General features: G+C 28.1%; 2 protein-coding genes across 4 annotated transcripts in view; one reads left to right on the top strand and one right to left on the bottom strand.

Moving 5' to 3' along the window:
- Positions 1-20,551, top strand: part of LOC109345552 (swi5-dependent recombination DNA repair protein 1 homolog) — a 30,723-nt gene that overhangs the window by 7,430 nt on the left and 2,742 nt on the right. The window contains exon 2 of one of the 2 annotated variants that reach the window (XM_019584624.1): positions 1,357-1,362. The exons of the other annotated variant lie outside the window; for it this stretch is intronic. Within the exon in view, the coding sequence (XP_019440169.1) occupies positions 1,357-1,362 (6 nt within the window). The remainder of the gene's footprint in view (positions 1-1,356; positions 1,363-20,551) is intronic. 2 annotated transcript variants of the gene reach the window in all.
- Positions 7-20,551, bottom strand: part of LOC109345554 — a 28,300-nt gene continuing 7,755 nt past the window's right edge. The window contains exons 2-4 of one of the 2 annotated variants that reach the window (XM_019584625.1): positions 15,481-15,483; positions 10,936-10,993; positions 7-748 (exon numbers count right to left, since the gene is read on the bottom strand). In XM_019584625.1, coding sequence (XP_019440170.1) covers positions 96-748; positions 10,936-10,993; positions 15,481-15,483 — 714 coding nt within the window. In that variant the 3' untranslated portion in view covers positions 7-95. Of the gene's footprint in view, positions 749-844; positions 1,070-10,935; positions 10,994-15,480; positions 15,484-20,551 lie in introns of those variants that run through there. The other variant, XM_019584626.1, reaches the window with a different exon arrangement.

The raw sequence follows: 20,551 nt of genomic DNA on the forward strand, positions 1-20,551 counted from the left end.
CAAGAGTTGTAAATCTCTTGTTAAAGAATGAATGATCTATAGATCAAAGCTTAACTCCACCATGTGTTGAAGGAAGTTGGGTATGCACACATTGGTTAGTTGGGAACCAAAGAAGCAATGGAGAGGCAATTGCTGGCAGTAACACTAGCAAAACTGAAGGGTTCAACCTTGAAATTAGATAATTGCATATCCACAATCTTACTTTCAGCAGTTGAAACATCAGCCAATGCACCACTTAGAAGGATAGTTACTTTCCCATAGTTTTTAGCACGAATTGCTTCCAATGCTTTGTGAAGGTTATCCAAAGCTTTACTATAATTTTCCTTGCATTCATTCAGTGATTCATCATTCTCACCCGACTCTTTAGCTTGCTTCTCAATCTTTTCTACAATATCCTTAATGTTTTCTTTCGAAACTTTTATGGAAGCTTCAAGAATACGAACAACATCAAACTTCTTCTTGTTCTTGACCAAGGGTGAGATTGTGGCAAGGCACACATCGGGTTGGTGTGTGTGGGCACATATCTTTTCAAGGTCTGGGTTGTATTCAACTTTTGATTGGTCACCATATTTTTCTTTGAGGTAATCCGAGATAGAGACAGTGGAGGGTAAAGAGTAACCAGAGGCACCACCATCTGGTGTTGGAGCTGGTGAATCAGAAGGGGGATCCATGGATGGAGTGTCAGAGAATTGGTCACTTGGTGATGATGATGGTGTTGTTGTTTCTGATGTTGTTGGTGATGATGCTGGTGGTGTTGTTGTTTCTGATGTTGTTGGTGATGATGCTGGTGGTGTTGTTGTTTCTGATGTTGTTGGTGATGATGCTGATGGTGTTGTTGTTTCTGATGTTGTTGGTGATGATGCTGATGGTGTTGTTGTTGGTGATGATGATGGTGTCTCTGTTGTTGATGGCTTATCATGGGACATGGATTTGCCAACTAGAGCAAAACATATGAGGATGATAGAGAACAAAGTTTGATTGTTGATCTTCATTGTTGTTACTTGGGAATTAGGAGGCAAGAGGACAATGGATTATTGAGAATATTGTTTGTAAAGGATAATTAATCTTGAGAGATATGGTTTTAGGTTAATTGAGCATGAAAATATATAGGATGTCATAATGAATAATAACCACTTGTTTATGTGTCTATTTTAGCATTGTTTTACGGAGTTTTGGGATGACACAAATTCACATGGAATTCAAATTTGACCAATATGATCACCATAAATTAATTCCCACTCCACAAAAATAGAGAGATTGGTAATAATGTCTCCTCCATGAGCTCCATTCATGAATGAAAATACTTTTTTCTCCATATATTTATAAACAAAATGTTATTAATTACTAAGTTAGTAGTCGTTGTGTGTGATAAGATTGATCCAATATTAAAACAAATAGTTTTTCATTATGACGAGTATATGGTACTACTCATTTTATGAATTTGAGTTTGTATAGTCTCTTCTCTTTTTTATTAATTATTAAGTACAATAAATAATATATCCGTTAAAATATTATTTTGATTATTTATTTTATTTTTAAGTTTCAATTCGACCCTCCAATAAAAAATATTATGGTCTTGGAAGGCAATTGGAGGTCTTATTTATAGATTGTGAGAAGTTATATCATGATCACTATTCATTGATGTTAAAGTTTCTTATTCCTTAATGTTAGTCTGGTTTATGTTGGAAAGTGAGTTTCACATCACCTACCGCACTGTCTTGTAAATGGTTTAAATATTTGTTGGGTTACTCCTCTCATAACCAATTGGTTTTGAGATGAAACTTTAATGTTGATTATTTGAGGATTTAAGTTAGTCTTCCTAATATGAGTATATCTTAATGAATGTTAACAGTGGGTACTGTTATCTTAGGATTGTTGTTAATCTGATAAGATTTGATAATTAAGTGATGGTATTACCTGATTATAATTAAGACTCATATTTTGTTGGACATCATATGTTGTAGCATCTCCAATGGTGGACTATTGCTAGCTCCATTTTCTGAAGTGAGCATGGGTTGGTTTATGATCAAAGTAGAGTTTGAGATTTAGTCCACAATATAAATTTTATAGATTATTTATAGTCTACAGTAATGATTTTTTAGGAATAAATAAAAAAAAAAGTTTATAATATGATTTTTAGGGATGTTAAAAAACCCGACCTATCAGTAACCATAAAAATACAATGGCAGGTACCCATAATAATAACTTATGAAACTTATGACAGTACGCCAAATATCGTAATTAACAACGGTCATTCAACAATGCTTTCTTGAATGACACTATTAAAAATGAGGCAGAAGAATATGAACAGCGCACATTAAAACAAGTGTTGTCAATTTGGGTAGGTAAATACAACTTTAACAGCGCAATCTTGAAAAAAGAAAAAGTGTTGTTGAACATCAGTGATGTTTATGCTGACTTGAATGAGTTATGTTTAACATCAATATTTATAGGAAGCAATGTTAATGTATATCTATTCCACAACACAGGATTAAAGAAGCGCTGTTGAAGATAACATAATAACAACGCTTTCTTTAATGTGCGCTGTTGCTTTTATACGACGTTTTACATATCATAAAAATCAATGGTAGAGTGTTTTATGCGTCTCTTCGTTTTTATGCAAACTCTTTGTTTTCATAGAAAAATTAATTGGTTGCTCATCTGCTAAGGACGACGATAATGATTATCTTTCCATTTGAATCTATATATTTTTATTGTGGTTCACTCAATATTTTTTATGTGTTGTTCTGTTTCAGTAAGTATGATTTACTCCATGTTTTTATGATATCCACCCGGACAATGTACCAAAGCTTTTGGAATTATGATACCTAATTCTAGTGTGAAGGTGATTATATATCATATTTAGTTGAATGACAAAATATTAATAGTGTCGGACGAAGGACAAAGATCATATGTTCCAATTTTTTTATTTATGTCCTTAATCAATTAAACTTCATAAAATAATAATAAGATATTAATTTCTATTTTTATAATTATTCTTTTTAATTGAATGAAAGTTTCTAATTAATTTAAGATATAAAATGGGACATGAATCCCCGAACATAATGCTACAGAAAAATGTTATAGGAGATTTTATTTCTAATTTATTTGCATTCAACATACTTAATGTTAGGTATTAGTGGCCTAGGAACACCTAGAAGAGAGGGGGTTGAATATGTGTAGCGGTTATCAATCACCGCTTCTTGCACCAAAACCCAATTCTAGAAATAGTCTAGTTAATCAATTAACACCTAGTCTTAATCGATTAACACATGCACAAAACAAAATGATTAGAGAGGCAGATTGCACAGTTATTTAAAATCAATTGAACAGAGATAAAACAGATATTTTTAAGTACTATTAATAAGCATATGGCAGTGAACAATTATGCAAAATATCATCTATAAATTCAAATTGAAACAACAAGAAAAGTAAAGAAGATTTAGGGAGAGAACATCGTGCAAAGATGAATTTTTATCCTGGTTCGTTTGCGGTCCAGTGCAAACTACATCCAGACCTCCTCTTCTGATCTTTAAGAGTTTTTCTTCTTCACAATATTGAATATACATATGATTACACACACAAATTCAAATTACAAAACATATGACGCTTCTTTCTTGAAATCTAGAACACCTAAACCCTTGGTTTGACTCTACCCATCGCCTGAGAAAACCTTTCTCGCGAAACAGTCACAACCGAGATTCTTGTTCTCAAATCGAGACCTCCTAGTCTCGGTGAAGAATCATAATCTCTGTGGTGGTACGACACCAAGAGATCAATCCAAAATACACAGAAAACAGATTAAAACAGCATGGTATTATAAGCACAATAATGTTTGAAATATTACAAGTAAAAGACCTTAAGACTAACCCACTCACTAATCACTCAAGCCATCAAGAACATGTGAGTTAATAAAAAACAGGAATCAATATATCTCTCTAGCAATATTTACAAATAATGCATGAACATGTGAGCAAGATAAGAATGAGCATATGAATATGAAAAACAATATGCAACACAGAAACCAATTTAGTATGATAACTCTCTTCTCACACATGCAACTCTCATGCAAAAATAGAATACAAAACAAAATATCCTCTCTAAAATCAGTCCTATACAGTGGAATGTAATGCTACAGTTTTCTGGAAGTTGCCTCTATTTATATTAGACAATTTTTACAGTTGGATTCGTTGCAAACAGTTAAACGGTTAAAACAGAACTCAATTATAACAAATAATAGACCTGTTAATCGATTAAGACTACCTGTTAATCGATTAACCAGTGCAATAAAATGAAACAGAAAATAGTTGTAACAGAAACACTGATTTAACAGAAAAATAGTTGAGGTAATCGATTAAGTCACCACGTTAATCGATTAACTGGCATATTAAAATACATGATTCAAAAATAAACTTCTCATATGTTATACACAACTTCTATACATGTTCTAGCAATTATATTATGTCTAATATGCACATATAACATGTATGATTAATGCATGAACATACAATTAACTAGATGATATATGTCATGGATATGATATGACAATTATGATGGTTTGAGAGACTTGCACCTAGGTTCACCTCACCTATACTAACTTACTACGACACACATCCCAGACTACTTAGAATAATGACTATATTTTATATCCTAGTCTAGATATGACCAAATAAGCACTAGGCATGTTGATTGTTGAGTGATCTTCAAACTTTAATAGAACCTTGTCTTCATCAAAACATAGGCAAGGGATTGCTAGTGCTATCCTTGACACTTTGCAATTTTACTTAATACTTGTGGAGGTGAGTAGAATTGCACTAACATAATCTCTAGCCCCAATTTATAGGTAAGCCTCAGTTATACGATTGGATTGAAGTCGCCATTATATTTTTTGGGTCAGAATATAAAAACCTTATATAAGCTCATTTTGAGGAATGCACTAGTCTTGAAAGTTGAAATTCATAATCGAAAGATAAGTGTGGTAAAACATTACATCTTATTTAACGTATTAACAATTATTGACATGCTTGCATTGTCTTAGCGAAAAAACATATAATAAATTGGTGAATGATGGATGGTAATATCTCTTCTCAGTAGAGATGATAAAATGGGTCATTCTATCTATTATGTCTGTGCGCGCAAATTTAAACGGACGCAGACATGTTTGCATTGTCTTAGCGGATAAAATGACATGATTGACCCGTTTTAAAACTAGCTAACTGATATGTATGCGGCCAGAAGACATTGACGAATAATTTATAAAAAATAATAACATAACAAATTAAAATGAAATTAAATAAATTAATTGAAAGATAACAAAAATTTAAAAAAACTTGATATTTTAGATGAAGTTGACTAAATTATATTACATCATAATTTTTGGAGACATTAAATCACATTGCATCATAACTTATTTAAATTTTTATTCTTCTTTTCCTTAAATTAATGCACGTAGACCTTCCATCATGCCCAATAGAAATATGCCCACAAGCTTGGCAGGCAAATGGGTCGGGAAAATGAGAAAAATTTATATGACCTATTTACAAAACATTATGGGCTATGTAGGCACATAATTTATAAGGCATTGTGAAATAAGCAATCGATGAAGTAAATAAAAGATATGTAATATAATAATATCTCTATTTTAAATAGGAAAAATCAGATTTTCATGTCTTCTTTAACAAAAAAGAATAAAGTACATCCTAATAACAGAAAATGAATTATCTAATAAAAAAAAATATTATAGAACTTCAAAGAATAAAATATGTACATTAAATATCACAATTGTTAAAAAATAATAGAAATATCACACATCTAACTACGGTATCGAAACAATATATTTTTCAAAGAATAAAAATGAAACTTCAAATTTTTAGACAATTTTTTTGTAATAAAGCATGTAAAAAATTCTTGCAAATATCACAATAATTATTCTTTAAGATATCAACATTTTTAAAGTAAACAATAACGCATTGTTAATAATAATATATTCTCGGCAATATATTGATTTAATAAAGTATACGAGTAAGCTTAATTCAAATGATAAAATGTAGACTATGCGGGCGCGCCCGCGGACAATACCCGTTTTGCCATCTCTACTCGCAGGTAAGATTTTTTTTACCATTTTCTGCTCTAGTTACATATTTTACTTTTTGTCACATTAACATTTTTGGTGCGCATTGTATGGACATGAGTATGGCGGATAAGATGACCCTAATTGCCAATACTAGTGACCCTAATCACTCATTACATTTTTTTGTTTTTGTTTATTCACTTTCCAATAAGATGTAACAAACAACCAATATTTTTTAGCAATCATCTTTAACTATGAGTCATAGTATTTCTTTTAATCATTAATTAATTTAGGAATCAACCATAAATGTAGGTATGCCCATTAACATTACAAGGTTATGGATGTGCACTTATGAAAACTAAATACATTACTATTAATAGAAAAAATAAAGCCATTAGAGGCAGATATAAATATGTTGATTTAGTTTATAAAACAGTAAAAAGACATGCATGTTTTTTATTTTATTTTACTAATCAACTATTGGGATTCAATGAAATCATTGGCAATTAAATGTATACCACTATATTTACTATTTAAGAGTTATGAGCGTAATAATATGCATGAATCTAGATTATCGCACATTTGATCACTCGAGACCATGTGGCCATAGAGAACTCTCATGTAGAAATATGAAATATATTTTATTTAAAAAATGGTTAATTTATTCTCTTAACCTATTTCGGTTTTAAGTCAGATGTTTCTAATAATCTATGCTATAGATAAAGTCAAAACTTGAAATAACTTTCTTCCTGGTGTAATTTTCATTTCCTATATTGCCCTTAACATTATTTAATTTTTATAAAAAAACTATAAAATCCTAAGCAACTACCATCAATACATTAATTAACCACATATTTCACCTTAAATTAAACATTATCATAAACACACAAAAAATATAATATATAAAAATTGAATATGTAGTATCACACAATATTCGCTGGCAGGCACGAAGTGCCTGTACACACTAGTAATGGTAATAATAAATGACTAAATTTATTTTTACCATCTTTGTTATTCAAATTTCAAAACATTGAAATGATTATATTCAGATTTAAAAATCAAATGACTATTACAAGTGAAATATAATCATATCTATTTCATAATTATGTAACATGTAAGAGTTTGATGTTAAAAAAACTACCAAATCTTTAATGTGTTATACATATTTTTCAAATGTAAAAAACAGAAAAAAAATAAGCATATAAAAATAAAAAATAATGATAGAAAATGAAGATATAAAATGTTAATTTATTTATAAAAAATTAATTAATAATATTTACTATCTAGAAAATAAAAATAAATAAAATTACAAGATAAATATAATACTAAAAGCAAAATATAAATAGAGAATAGTCAAGATATTATTTCTCTTTTATGTTGTTAAGTTTATGAGTTTAGTTTTATGTATTATCTATATCTATATCTATACTATATATAAAGCTAAAACTTGAAATAACTTCCATCATGGTATAATTTTCATTTCCTATATTGCCCTTAACATTATTTAATTTTTATAAAAAAACTATAAAATCCTAAGCAACTACCATCAATACATTAATTAACCACATATTTCACCTTAAATTAAACATTATCATAAACAAAATAAAAATATAAATACATTTTAATTCAAAAAATGAAATATATAAAAATTGAATATGTAGTATCACACAATATTCGTCGGCAAGCACGAAGTGCCTGTACACACTAGTCAATATAAAAGCAAAAACATAAAATAACTAACTATTTATGGTGTAATTTATAGTTCCCTATTTTATCCTTACTATTTTCTACCTAAAAAACTAAATACACAATGTTTCCTTCATTCACATTATTACTTAGTTTTCAAAAACTATAATCTTTATTACTTTTTAACCATATTTTTTTAGAACTGTTTAAAACCTTCCATTTGAATTAATTTAAAAAAAAAACTGCACGTTAGATACTTTTTTAAAAACTACCACATTCAAAGAAATTGTTGCCCAAATTATATAATTTGAAAGTATAACACATCTTTAGTTATTATTCTTTCCACTACATTATTTTAGGATGTTATTTCTAAAAAAGACAAAGCAATGCACCAAAGGTGCTGCAAAAATATAATGTTACCCACTACTACCATTTCCCATTTTTATTCTCCATTATCTTCTTCTTCCAATTTTCAGGTATTTCTTTTTTCTTTCAAATAAGAGATTTGACAATAACTACATTTCAAGGTTATACAATATATTCCATGAACGAATTCAATAAATAAATGTTCGACATTCTCTTTTATTCTGTACTTTATGTTAATGAAGTTATGTTGTTACATTGGTTAATTTTTAAAATATGTTGTTCATCTAGGAAGTGGAGTTGTTGGAATAATAGTCCTTCAATCAAAAGAGAAGGATGTTTCAATCAACACGGATGATGCATTGGCATTCCACTTTGGTGTTGTAATTGATAGTATAATAAAGAAAATATTGAATTGGTTTTTTTGTTGTTGGTGGCCACTTCAAAAGCTCATAAGTCCGGTGAGTCAACTGACTTTTTTATAATTGGTTCCAATGAAATCTTTACTGACCCACATTGATGCTAATTAGAACTTTACAATCTTTACTAACTTAATTTCTAATTAATTTATCTACATTTAAGAGTGATAAATTTTATAATTTTATCTTATTGAATGATATTTATTATTTTAGTTTTTAATATAACTGTTACATGCTTACTATTTATCTTTACTTCTTCTATGCAAAGTAAATAACATATGTGATTTGGAAAGATAATTGGTAATTTAACTTATTTAGAATATTTTTGGGTACATAACTTATTTGGAATATGAGTTATTACCAAAAGATCATGTTATGAAAAATGTGATAAAAGTATACTAATAACTTACAATTTACTCAATAATATTTTTATAGATGGTTGTTTCCACATAAAACCATCCCATAATTTTGGGTAGAAGGCGTGGTCTTATTCATTCATATGTTTTACTACATTTGATGGATGTAAAAATATACATAATCAATTGAAATATAACTACTATCATAAAGTATATAAAAATTCTATATAGTAAGTTATAAAGTCAAAATATGTATATATTTGTTGGTATGGAAACAACCATTATTTGTAAGAGAAGTAATATGAGCTCCTTTTAAATCTCATATTTTCATTATTATTTTATGTTCCAATGAAAATTAAATTGTAAATAATTGTTAATTATTATATATATATGGTTGGAAAACTAAAAGACTATGAATTACTATTATACGCTACCAACCCTTCCTTTTTATATGAACCATTGATATGGGGTAAAGAAGAAATTGATTAAATATCTCATTAATGCATGATCAATGAGTGAGGATCAGTTAGATCAAATAATTTTATTTCATATAATAACTTTTCTAAGTGAATTGAGATTGAAACTTTTAATTTGTTTTTATGTTTATTTTTAATTGATATATTTAATTTATCTATATAATACTTAATTGATTATGACCGCAAAAACATATAATTTTATACTAAATTATAAAACAAATTCAATAAAATCATTGTTTAATAGAGATTAATACTTCTATTAAACACATTCAATAAACCACATATCTGATATAACAACTCAGTTACAAATATAAATATATAATTCCACTACTTGTTCATTTAAGTCAGATTATTATATTGATTGAATATAGATATCTAAGGTACATGTATAATTTCATAAAGGAAAATGACCTATAAAGATAATTGTAAGTGATTCAATTATTTTGTTCAATTTTTAAATAATAGAATTGAATAATTCCCTCAATCAAATATGTTCAACTCCAAATTATAATATCTAACATAAATTAATATATTTGATATTTATATCATATAAATTATACATCATAAACAATAAGAAAACGGATTGACATGTACGAGAGTGTCTGTCAACACAATGGTAGTAATTATTATGAAAGTACAGAATATAATGGTTAATTTATTATTTATTGATATTATAAAATATATTTATACTATTTGTGCATTCTAATAAAATTTAATAATGAGATAGATAAAAAAAGATAACACTAAATCAATGAAAAAGGATTTGAAAAGATAAAAAAAATAAGGCATCATATAATTGATTGTGAATCTGATGATGCTTTATAAAGAGGTTGGGTTGGGAGTGTTAATGTTAGAAGAGAGAAGCGACAGAAAATGAGAATGTGAGAATTATGTGTTGAAGGAAGTTGGGTATGCACACATTGGTTAGTTGGGAACCAAAGAAGCAATGGAGAGGCAATTGCTGGCAGTAACACTAGCAAAACTGAAGGGTTCAACCTTGAAATTAGATAATTGCATATCCACAATCTTACTTTCAGCAGTTGAAACATCAGCCAATGCACCACTTAGAAGGATAGTTACTTTCCCATAGTTTTTAGCACGAATTGCTTCCAATGCTTTGTGAAGATTATCCAAAGCTTTACTATAATTTTCCTTGCATTCATTCAGTGATGCATCATTCTCACCTGACTTTTTAGCTTGCTTCTCAATCTTTTCTACAATATCCTTAATGTTTTCTTTCGAAACTTTTATGGAAGCTTCAAGAATACGAACAACATCAAACTTCTTCTTGTTCTTGATCAAGGGTGAGATTGTGGCAAGGCACACATCCGGTTGGTGTGTGTGGCCACATATCTTTTCAAGGTCTGGGTTGTATTCAGCTTTTGATTGGTCACCATATTTTTCTTTGAGGTAATCCGAGATAGAGACAGTGGAGGGTGAAGAGTAACCAGAGGCACCACCATCTGGTGTTGGAGCTGGTGAATCAGAAGGGGGATCCACAGATGGAGTGTCAGAGAATTGGTCACTTGGTGATGATGATGGTGTTGTTGTTTCTGATGTTGTTGGTGATGATGTTGATGGTGTTGTTGTTGGTGATGATGATGGTGTCTCTGTTGTTGATGGCTTGTCATGGGACAAGGATTTGTCAACTAGAGCAAAACATATGAGAATGATAGAGAACAAGGTTTGATTGTTAATCTTCATTGTTGTTACTTGGGAATTAGGATGCAAGAGGAAAATGGATTATTGAAAATATTGTTTGTAAAGGAGAATTAAGCTTGAGAGATATGGTTTTAGGTTAATTGAGTATGAAAATATATAGGATGCCATAATGAATAATAACCACTTGTTTATACTTCTATTTTAGCATTGTTTCGCAAAGTTTTGGGATGACACAAATTCACATGGAATTCAAATTTGACCAATATGATCACCATACATTAATTCCCACTCCACAAAAATAGAGAGATTTGTAATAATGTCTCATCCATGACCTCCATTGAAGAATGAAAATACTTGTTTTACCAAATATTCATAAACAAAAGGTTATTAATTACTCATGTTAGTAGGCATTATGTGTGATGAGAGTGATCCAATATTAAAGTCGAGTATATGGCACTACTCATTTTATAAATTTCAGTTTGCATAGACTCTTCTCTTTTTTATTAATTATTAAGTACAATAAATAATATATCTGTTAAAATATTATTCTGATTATTTATTTTATTTTTAAGTTTCAATTTGACCCTCCAATGAAAAATATTATGGTCTTGGAAGGCAATTGGAGGTCTTATTTATAGATTGTGAGAAGTTATATCATGATCACTATTCATTGATGTTAAAGTTTCTTATTCCTTAATCTTAGTCTGGTTTATGTTGAAAAGTGAGTTCCACATCATCTATCTCATTGTCTCGTAAATGGTTTAAATATTTGTTGGGCTACTCCTCTCATAACCAATTGGTTTTGAGATGAAACTTTAATGTTGATTATTTGAGGATTTAAGTTAGTCTTCCTAATATGAGTATATCTTAATGAATGTTAACAGTGGGTACTGTTATCTTAGGATTGTTGTTAATCTGATAAGATTTGATAATTAAGTGATGGTATTACCTGATTATAATTAAGACTCATATTTTGTTGGACATCATATGTTGTAGCATCTCCAATGGTGGACTATTGCTAGCTCCATTTTCTGAAGTGAGCATGGATTGGTTTCTGGTCGAAGTAGAGTTTGAGATTTAGTCCGCAATATAAAATTTATAGATTATTTATATTTCTAAAGTAAAGATTTTTTTAGGAATAAATAAAAATATTCTATAATATAATTTTTAGGGATGTTAAAAAATCCGACCTATTAGTAACCATAAAAGTATCATAATAAATACTTATAATAATAACTTAAGAGTGATAATGAATTTTATGATATTCACTATATGAGTACTTGATAGGACAATGTACCAAAGCTATTGGAAAAAAAATCCATATTGTTATTTAAAATATAATTTCATTTTAGAAACAATTTATAACACTAATAAAAGATATCTAATTCTAATGTGACAGTGATTATATGTCATATTTAATTGAATGACAAAATATTAATGGTACTAGATGAGGATAAGGATAATTTGTCTTACAATTGTTTTACTCATGTTCCTCATCAATTAAACTTTATAAAATAATATTAAAATATTAATTTCTATTTTTATGATTTTTCTTTTTAGTTGAATAAAAGTTTCTAATTAATTTAAGATATAAAATGGGACATGAATAACGTAATGCTACGAAAAAAATGTTATTAAAGATTTTCATTCTAAATTATTTGCATTCAACATACTTAATACTTGTGGAGGTGAGTATAATTGCTCTAACATGACCGAGCACCGATTTATGGTTAAGCCTTAGTTACACAATTGAAGTTGCTATTATGTTTTTTGGATCAAAATATAAAAACCTTATTTAAGCCCATTTTGAGGAATGCACTAGTTTCTAAAGTTGAACTTCAGAATTGAAAGATAAGTGTGGTATAATATTACATCTTATTTAACATATTAGTAATTATTGACAACATATAAAAGATAATAAGAGAAAGAGAAAAAAAAATATATATATATATATAATAAATCGGTGAATGATGGATGATAATATCTCTTCTTAGTAAATATGGTAAAATAGGATGTCCTGTTTGTTTTGTGTGTCATTGCAAAGTTAAACGGGTGCAAACATGCTAGTATTGTCTTAGCGAACAGAATAACATATTTTCAACGTTCTAAATTGGCTAAACATATAGGTGACTCGAAAACATTGATGAATAATTTATAAAAAAATAATAATATAACAAATTAAATAAATTAATTGAAAAAGGACAAAATTTTAAAAAAAACTTTGATATTTTAGAAGTTGACTAAATTATATTACATCACAATTTTTTTGAAGCATTGATATTTTTTTGAGTCGGGCAAATGAGAAAAATTTACATGCCCCATCTACAAAAAAATATGAGGTATGCGGGTGCATGTGAGCATTCCTCATTTTGCCATATATACTCTTACAATATAACATTTTTTTCTAATTTCTTCACAACTTCTTTTTCTTGTTTAGTTTTACACTATTTAATTTTCACCAGCCCATTGATAAGACTTTTTTTACCATTTTCCCCTCTAGTTACACATTTTACTTTTTGCCATATTAATATTTTATCTATTTTTTTTCACAATTTCTTAATGTCTAATTTTTCATAACTAAATTTTCATTATATTCCTCTAATGACCTTATACATCTCATTCAATTTTATCATTTCAAATTGTTTGCATGCACTATTTTTTATTTTATATCTTTCTATTGTACTCATTTGAGTTCTAATGAAGCAATACAAAATTACCAAAGTAAATGCACATATATAGTACAAATAAGTTAATGAAAGCTCGTCATATGGATAACATTCACGGTTGCAACGAATTAGACACCCTATTTTTATTTAGTATATCTATTTTTCGATATTATTAAAAAATTATTTTGGAAAGTTATTTTTTCTATAAAATTTTTTGGGACTTTTGCATTGGAGAAAATAGGATCTCCACACATGACGAGGAAAGGAATGTAATGGTTTAAATATGAGTTGTGGTGGGTGAAATTAAGAATTAAGTTAAGAGAGTAGTTTATCTAAAAACTTATTATTTTATTAATTTTCGAAATTAATTTTATAATTAATTGAAAAGGGTTGCAACAATATTATAAACACATTTATCAATTGTTTATCTGGTCAGTTTTTATTGAAAATAACGGGATAAATATTAACTTCCCCTCTTAATTTTGGACAAATTAGAAACTCTATTTTTATTTAGTATTTTTATTTTTCGATATTATTAAATAAATAAATTTGAAAATTTATTTTTTCTATAAAACGATTTTGGGATTTTTTTTGATCGGAGAAAATAGGATGTCCATACATGACGAGGAAAGGAATGTAAAGGTTTAAATATGAGTTGTTCTGGGTGAAATTAAGAATCAAGTTAAGAGAGTAGTTTATTCTAAAAGATTATTATTTCTCTCGAATAATTCATATGCTAAATATTTAAAAAAGACAAATGAAATTGGATTAATGGAATGGATATAAATTTTTAATTTGTTGCGATACAGTTTGAAAGAAATTAAATACATAGATTTACAATGATTGTAGACAATATTTTGGCATAATGATTCTTGACAAATAAAAATATATATTTCTCTTTGATATAAATATTGTGCATATCACAACCTTTTATCCCAATCAGAGACGAAGCATTGCTGTGTGGAAACCTCTCTTATATAAAACAACATATTAGGTTTATGGGAAAAGCTTCACTTCAAGTGTTTCTCTTTGTGTTCCTCTTTTTAGTTGCATCTGGTAAGTGTTACTATTCCTTCTTACTAATCTATAACTAGGTTACATATGGATTGGTTGAAATGAAATTTAGCACCTGTGTCAAAACTACCTATATCTTGAATTATTTTTCTTTGATTAGAAAAATTATTTAAAGAATATTAATTTATTACATCTTTCTAATTACTAATAATTAATATTTGTCAGGCTCGATGGCGCAAGCTATTCAACTTGATAATCAATGGCTATGTGCTATAGACGAGCAATGTGTTAGACATTGTGGCCCACGATGCCCTAAAGCAAAGTGTGTTGGTGAATTTTGCTTTTGCAATTGTGATGCTATATGAGTGCATATGCAAAAATCATTGTAACATTCAATGACTTTGTTCATGAATAAATAACGAATTTCGAAGATCGATGAAATAGAATATATTCACAATAATGTCTAAAATTGTGTACTTAATTTCAGATATATTATTTTTAAGTGGTTATATTTTTTTGATTAAGAAAAATTGTATTAAAGGAGCATAAGGGGTGCCCACCCAATACAAAAAAAGAAACAAATCACAACTTTGTCGCACTTAGCGTTATACAAAGATTAGGATCCATACACCAATTAGAAAACGACAAAGATTTATGAGGAACAAAAGAGATCAACCAAATTCAAGATCTAGTTTGAATCAAATCAAATAAATGCACATAGCTCGGAGTCTTCTCCTGAAAAATAACTTCATTTATCATAATACATACTGACCAAACCACCGCGTACCATAGTATTCTCCACAACTTTACACATCTATCGCTTTTAAAAGTATCATGAAGCTTGAAAAAATCCATAATTGTTGAAGGTATTGTGATAGGAACTTGAAGCCAAGTGTAAAAACCTTACCAAACACTTGCAACAAAGTCACAAGATATAAACAAGTGATCAATAGTTTCAATATGATTATTGCAAAAAGTACAAACCATATCATCCGCACTCACAATAATATTCCTCTTAAGAAATTCATCCTTTGTTGGCAGTCGTCCTCTTAAGAGTTTCCAGACAAAACAACAAACATTTGAAGGCAAACAATTAATCCAACAATTGTTTAGCACAATACCTAAAGAAGATTGTTGTTGATTCATCTGAGCCAAGTAAAATGTTTTCACCACATAGTCACCCGATCCGTCAAGTCCCCATCTCCATGTGTCACTTGAATCCAGCTTATATGAATGGTGATTAATTAGATCATAAAGATTCTTAATTTTCCATAATTGGACATATCATAAGTGTGTAATCTATAATAAAACATCAAATCTATCCAACATTTTTGAATTATCAACAATTATTGGTATGTGTTGAAGTCTATTGATTATCCGTATATACCTTTGCATTCAAATTAAAGACATTATTTTGATATACATAATTTATGCTAAAATTGAACACATTGTATTATATTTTATTGGATTTAATGAATTAAGATACACATATATTACTTTATTATACAACATTAAAACCTTAAACATAATTCTCACATTCTCATTTTCTGTTTCTTCTAACATTAACACTCCCAACCCAACCTCTTTATAAAGCATCATCAGATTCACAATCAATTATATAATGCCTTCTTTTTTTCTTTTCAAATCCATTTTTGATTGATTTAGTGTTATCTTTTTTTTTTATTAATCTCATTATTAAATTTTATTAGAATGCAAAAATAGTATAAATATATTTTATAATATCAATAAATAATAAATTGACCATTATATTTTTTACTTTCATAATAATTACTATATAAATCATATATGATAACTACAATTAGTTGTTAGAGAGGAAAAAAACTTTTATATTGATAATACATAAAAACTAAACTCATAAACTTAACAACATAAAAGAGAAATAATATCTTGACTATTCTCTATTTATATTTTACTTTTAGTATTATATTTATCTTTCAATTTTATTTATTTTTATTTTCTAGATAGTAACTATTATTAATTAATTTTTTAAATAAATTAACATTTTATATCTTCATTTTCTATCATTATTTTTTATTTTTATATGCTTATTTTTTTATCTGTTTTTACATTTGAAAAATATGTATAACACATTAAAGATTTGGTAGTTTTTTTTAACATCAAACTCTTCCATGTTATATAATTATGAAATAGATATAATTATATTTTACTTGTAATAGTCATTTAATTTTTTAAATCTGAATATAATCATTTCAACATTTTGAAATTTGAATAACAAAGATGGTAAAAATAAATTTAATCATTTATTATTAAAAACATCTTTACTCAAAACCGAAATAGCTTTAAGAGAATAAATTAACCATTTTTTAAATAAAATATATTTCATATTTCTACATGAGAGTTCTCTTTAACCACATGGTCTCGAGTGATTTTCAAATGTGCGATAATCTAGATTCATGCATATTATTATGCTCATAACTCTTAAATAGTAAATATAGTGGAATACATTTAATTGCTAATGATTTCATTGAATCCCAATAGTTGATTAGTAAAATAAATAAAAAACATGTATATATTTTTATTGTTTTATAAACTAAATCAACATATTTATATCTACCTCTAATGGTTTTTTTCCCCTATTAATACTAATGCAAATTTAGTTTTCATAAGTGCACATCCATAACCGTGTAATGTTAATGGGCATACCTACATTTATGGTTGATTCCTAAATTAATTAATGATTAAAAGAAATACTATGACTCATAGAGTTAAAGATGATTGCTAAAAAATATTGGTTGCTTGTTACATGTTATTGGAAAGTGAATAAACAAAAACAAAAAAAATGTAATGAGTGATTGGGGTCCCTAGTATTGGCAATTAGGGCTACCCTACCCGCCCTGCTCATGTTCACACAATGTGTATCAAAATGTTAATGTGACAAAAAGTAAAATGTGTAACTAGAGCAGAAAATGGTAAAAAACTCTTACCTGTGAGTAGAGATGGCAAAATGGGCATTGTCCGCGGGCACGCCTACATAGCCCACATTTTATTATTTGTATTAAGCTTACTATATACTTTATTAAATCAATATGTTGCCGAGAATTTACTATTATTAACAATGCGTTATTGTTTACTTTAAAAATTTTAATATCTTAATGAATAGTTATTGTGATATTTGCAAGAATTTTTTTACATTCTTTATTACAAAAAATTTGCATTAAAAAAATAAAGTTCATTTCTATTATTTGAAAAATATATTATTTCGATACCCCATTTAGATGTGTGATATTTCTATTATTTTTTAACAATTGTGATATTTAATGTACATATTTTGTTCTTTAAAGTTCTATGATATTGTTTTTTTATTCTATATTTAAGTACCACTTTTTTATTAGCCAAAGGAGATAATTCATTTTCTGTTATCAGGATATTTTATTCTCATTTGTTAAAGTAGACATGAAGATCTGATTTTTTTTATTAAAATAGAGTTATTATTATATTAGATATCTTTTATTTACTTCATCGATTGCTTATTTCACAATGCCTTACAAATTATGTGCCTACATAGTGTCGTTCAGAATTATATATGACAAAATTACGAATGCTCACATGCCCTCCGGCATAGCCCATAATGTTTTGTAAACAGGTCATGTAAATTTTTCTCATTTTCCCAACCCATTTGTCTGCCAAGCCTGTGGGCGTATTTCTATTGGGTAGGATGGGCGGTCTGCGGGCATTAATTTAAGAAAAAGAAGAATAATAATTTAAATAATTTATGATGCAATATAATTTAATGTATCAAAAAATTGTGATGTAATATAATTTAGTCAACTTCATCTAAAATATCAAAGTTGTTTTAAATTTTTGTTCTCTTTCAATTAATTTATTTTTAATTTTTTATATTATTATTTATAAACTATTCATCAATGTCTTCTGGCCACCTACATATCAGTTAGCTAGTTTTAAAACGGACAATGCATGTCATTTTATCTGTTGAGACAATGCAAACATGTATGCGTCCATTTAAATTTGCAAGCACAGACATAATAGATAGGGTGATCCATTTTATCATCTCTACTAAAAAAAGATATTACCATCCATCGTTCACCGATTTATTATATGTTTTTTTATCTTTCTCTTATTTCGGTCTTTTATATGCCGTCAATAACTGCTAATACGTTAAATAAGATGTAATATTTTACCACACTTATCTTCAGATTATGAATTTCAACTTTAAAGACTAGTGCATTCCTCAAAATGAGCTTAAATAAGGTTTTTATATTCTGACTCAAAAAACATAATGCCAACTTCAATCTAATCGTATAACTTAGGCTTACCCATAAATCGGGGCTGGAGATTATGTTAGTGCAATTCTACTCACCTCCACAAGTATTTAGTATGTTGAATGCAAATAAATTAGAAAGAAAATCTCCTATAACATTTTTCTGTAGCATTACATTCAGATTCATGTCCCATTTTATATCTTAAATTAATTAGAAATTAATATTTTATAATTATTTTATAAAGTTTAATTGATTAAAGACATGGATAAAAAAATTGGAACAAATGATTTTTGTCCTTTGTCCGACACCATTAATATTTTGTCATTCAATTAAATATGATATACAATCACATTCACACTAGAATTAGGTATCATTTACTAGTGTTATAAATTGTTTCAAAAATAAAATTATATTTTAAATAAAAATTATGGATATTATTCCAAAAGCTTTGGTACATTGTCCTATCTGAAAGTGCAAAGCGTCAAAGATTGCATTAGTAATGTTTTGCATATGTTTTGATGAAGACAATGAGTTAATTAAAGCTTGAAGATGACTCAACAATCAACATGTTGATGGCTCAAGTGGTGTCTTATTAGGCTTGGGTTATAATTCTTTATTATCTTTTTAGAAGTCTAAGATGTTTGCCATAGATATTGAGTCTAGGTTAGGTAAACCTAGGTGTGAGTCTCACAAGACTTAATAAAGTAATTAATCCACTAAAATGAGACATCATCTATAAGTATATGATAATTAGGTTCATACATTTTATACATTGATTTTATGCATTAAAGATATTATATTTCGACATCATGTATTGCATGAGCATATATCATATAAGTAGTTTACCATTTAATCATGTATTAAAAATACATTGGTTAATCGATTAACCCCATGACTTAATTGATTAACGTGAGTATTTTCTGTTGTTTCAACTGCATAACTGAAAAACCGTTTTTAGAGGCAAAATATGTTTCGTATAAATACTGGCTAATTGCAGAAACGACTAAGAAGAAAAAAAGAGAGAAAAAACACAAGAGAAAAGAGATAGATCATCATTGTTAGAATCTATTAAGAGAGTGTTGAATTAGGAGAAAGATTAGATCATGCTAAGGCATTAGTTTTCATATTCATATTGCATGATTCTTTGAAAAGCTTTCTTGCATCATTCTTGTGTTTCTTGAAAAGAAAAAGGGATAGTTCTTTATGATTGCATATTTTCATAAACCTCATGCATGAACATTCATATTAGACTAAGACGTCTTGTGAGTTCTTGCTTAGGTTTTTAGGTTTTGATCTTTATTGTAATATTCGAGTATTAAGTACTCATTAATAACTCAAAGCATTGTTAATTCAAGGATTGGGAAAATCGTAGCTGCGGTTAGGTAAGGTATTCTTCACACAAAGACTTGGAGGTCTTGGGATAAAGAGCGATATCTTGGCTGGAGCCGAATCGCGTAAGAAAAGATTTTTTGGGAGGCGGTTTTGGGAAAGGTCAAACCAAGGGTGACAAAGTTCTTTGGGTTCCAAAAAGGAAGCGTTCAAGTTTTGTATTTGGAAGCGTGTATGTAACGTACATT

This window comes from Lupinus angustifolius, chromosome LG04 (genome assembly GCF_001865875.1).
Source record: "Lupinus angustifolius cultivar Tanjil chromosome LG04, LupAngTanjil_v1.0, whole genome shotgun sequence".
NCBI lineage: Eukaryota > Viridiplantae > Streptophyta > Magnoliopsida > Fabales > Fabaceae > Lupinus > Lupinus angustifolius.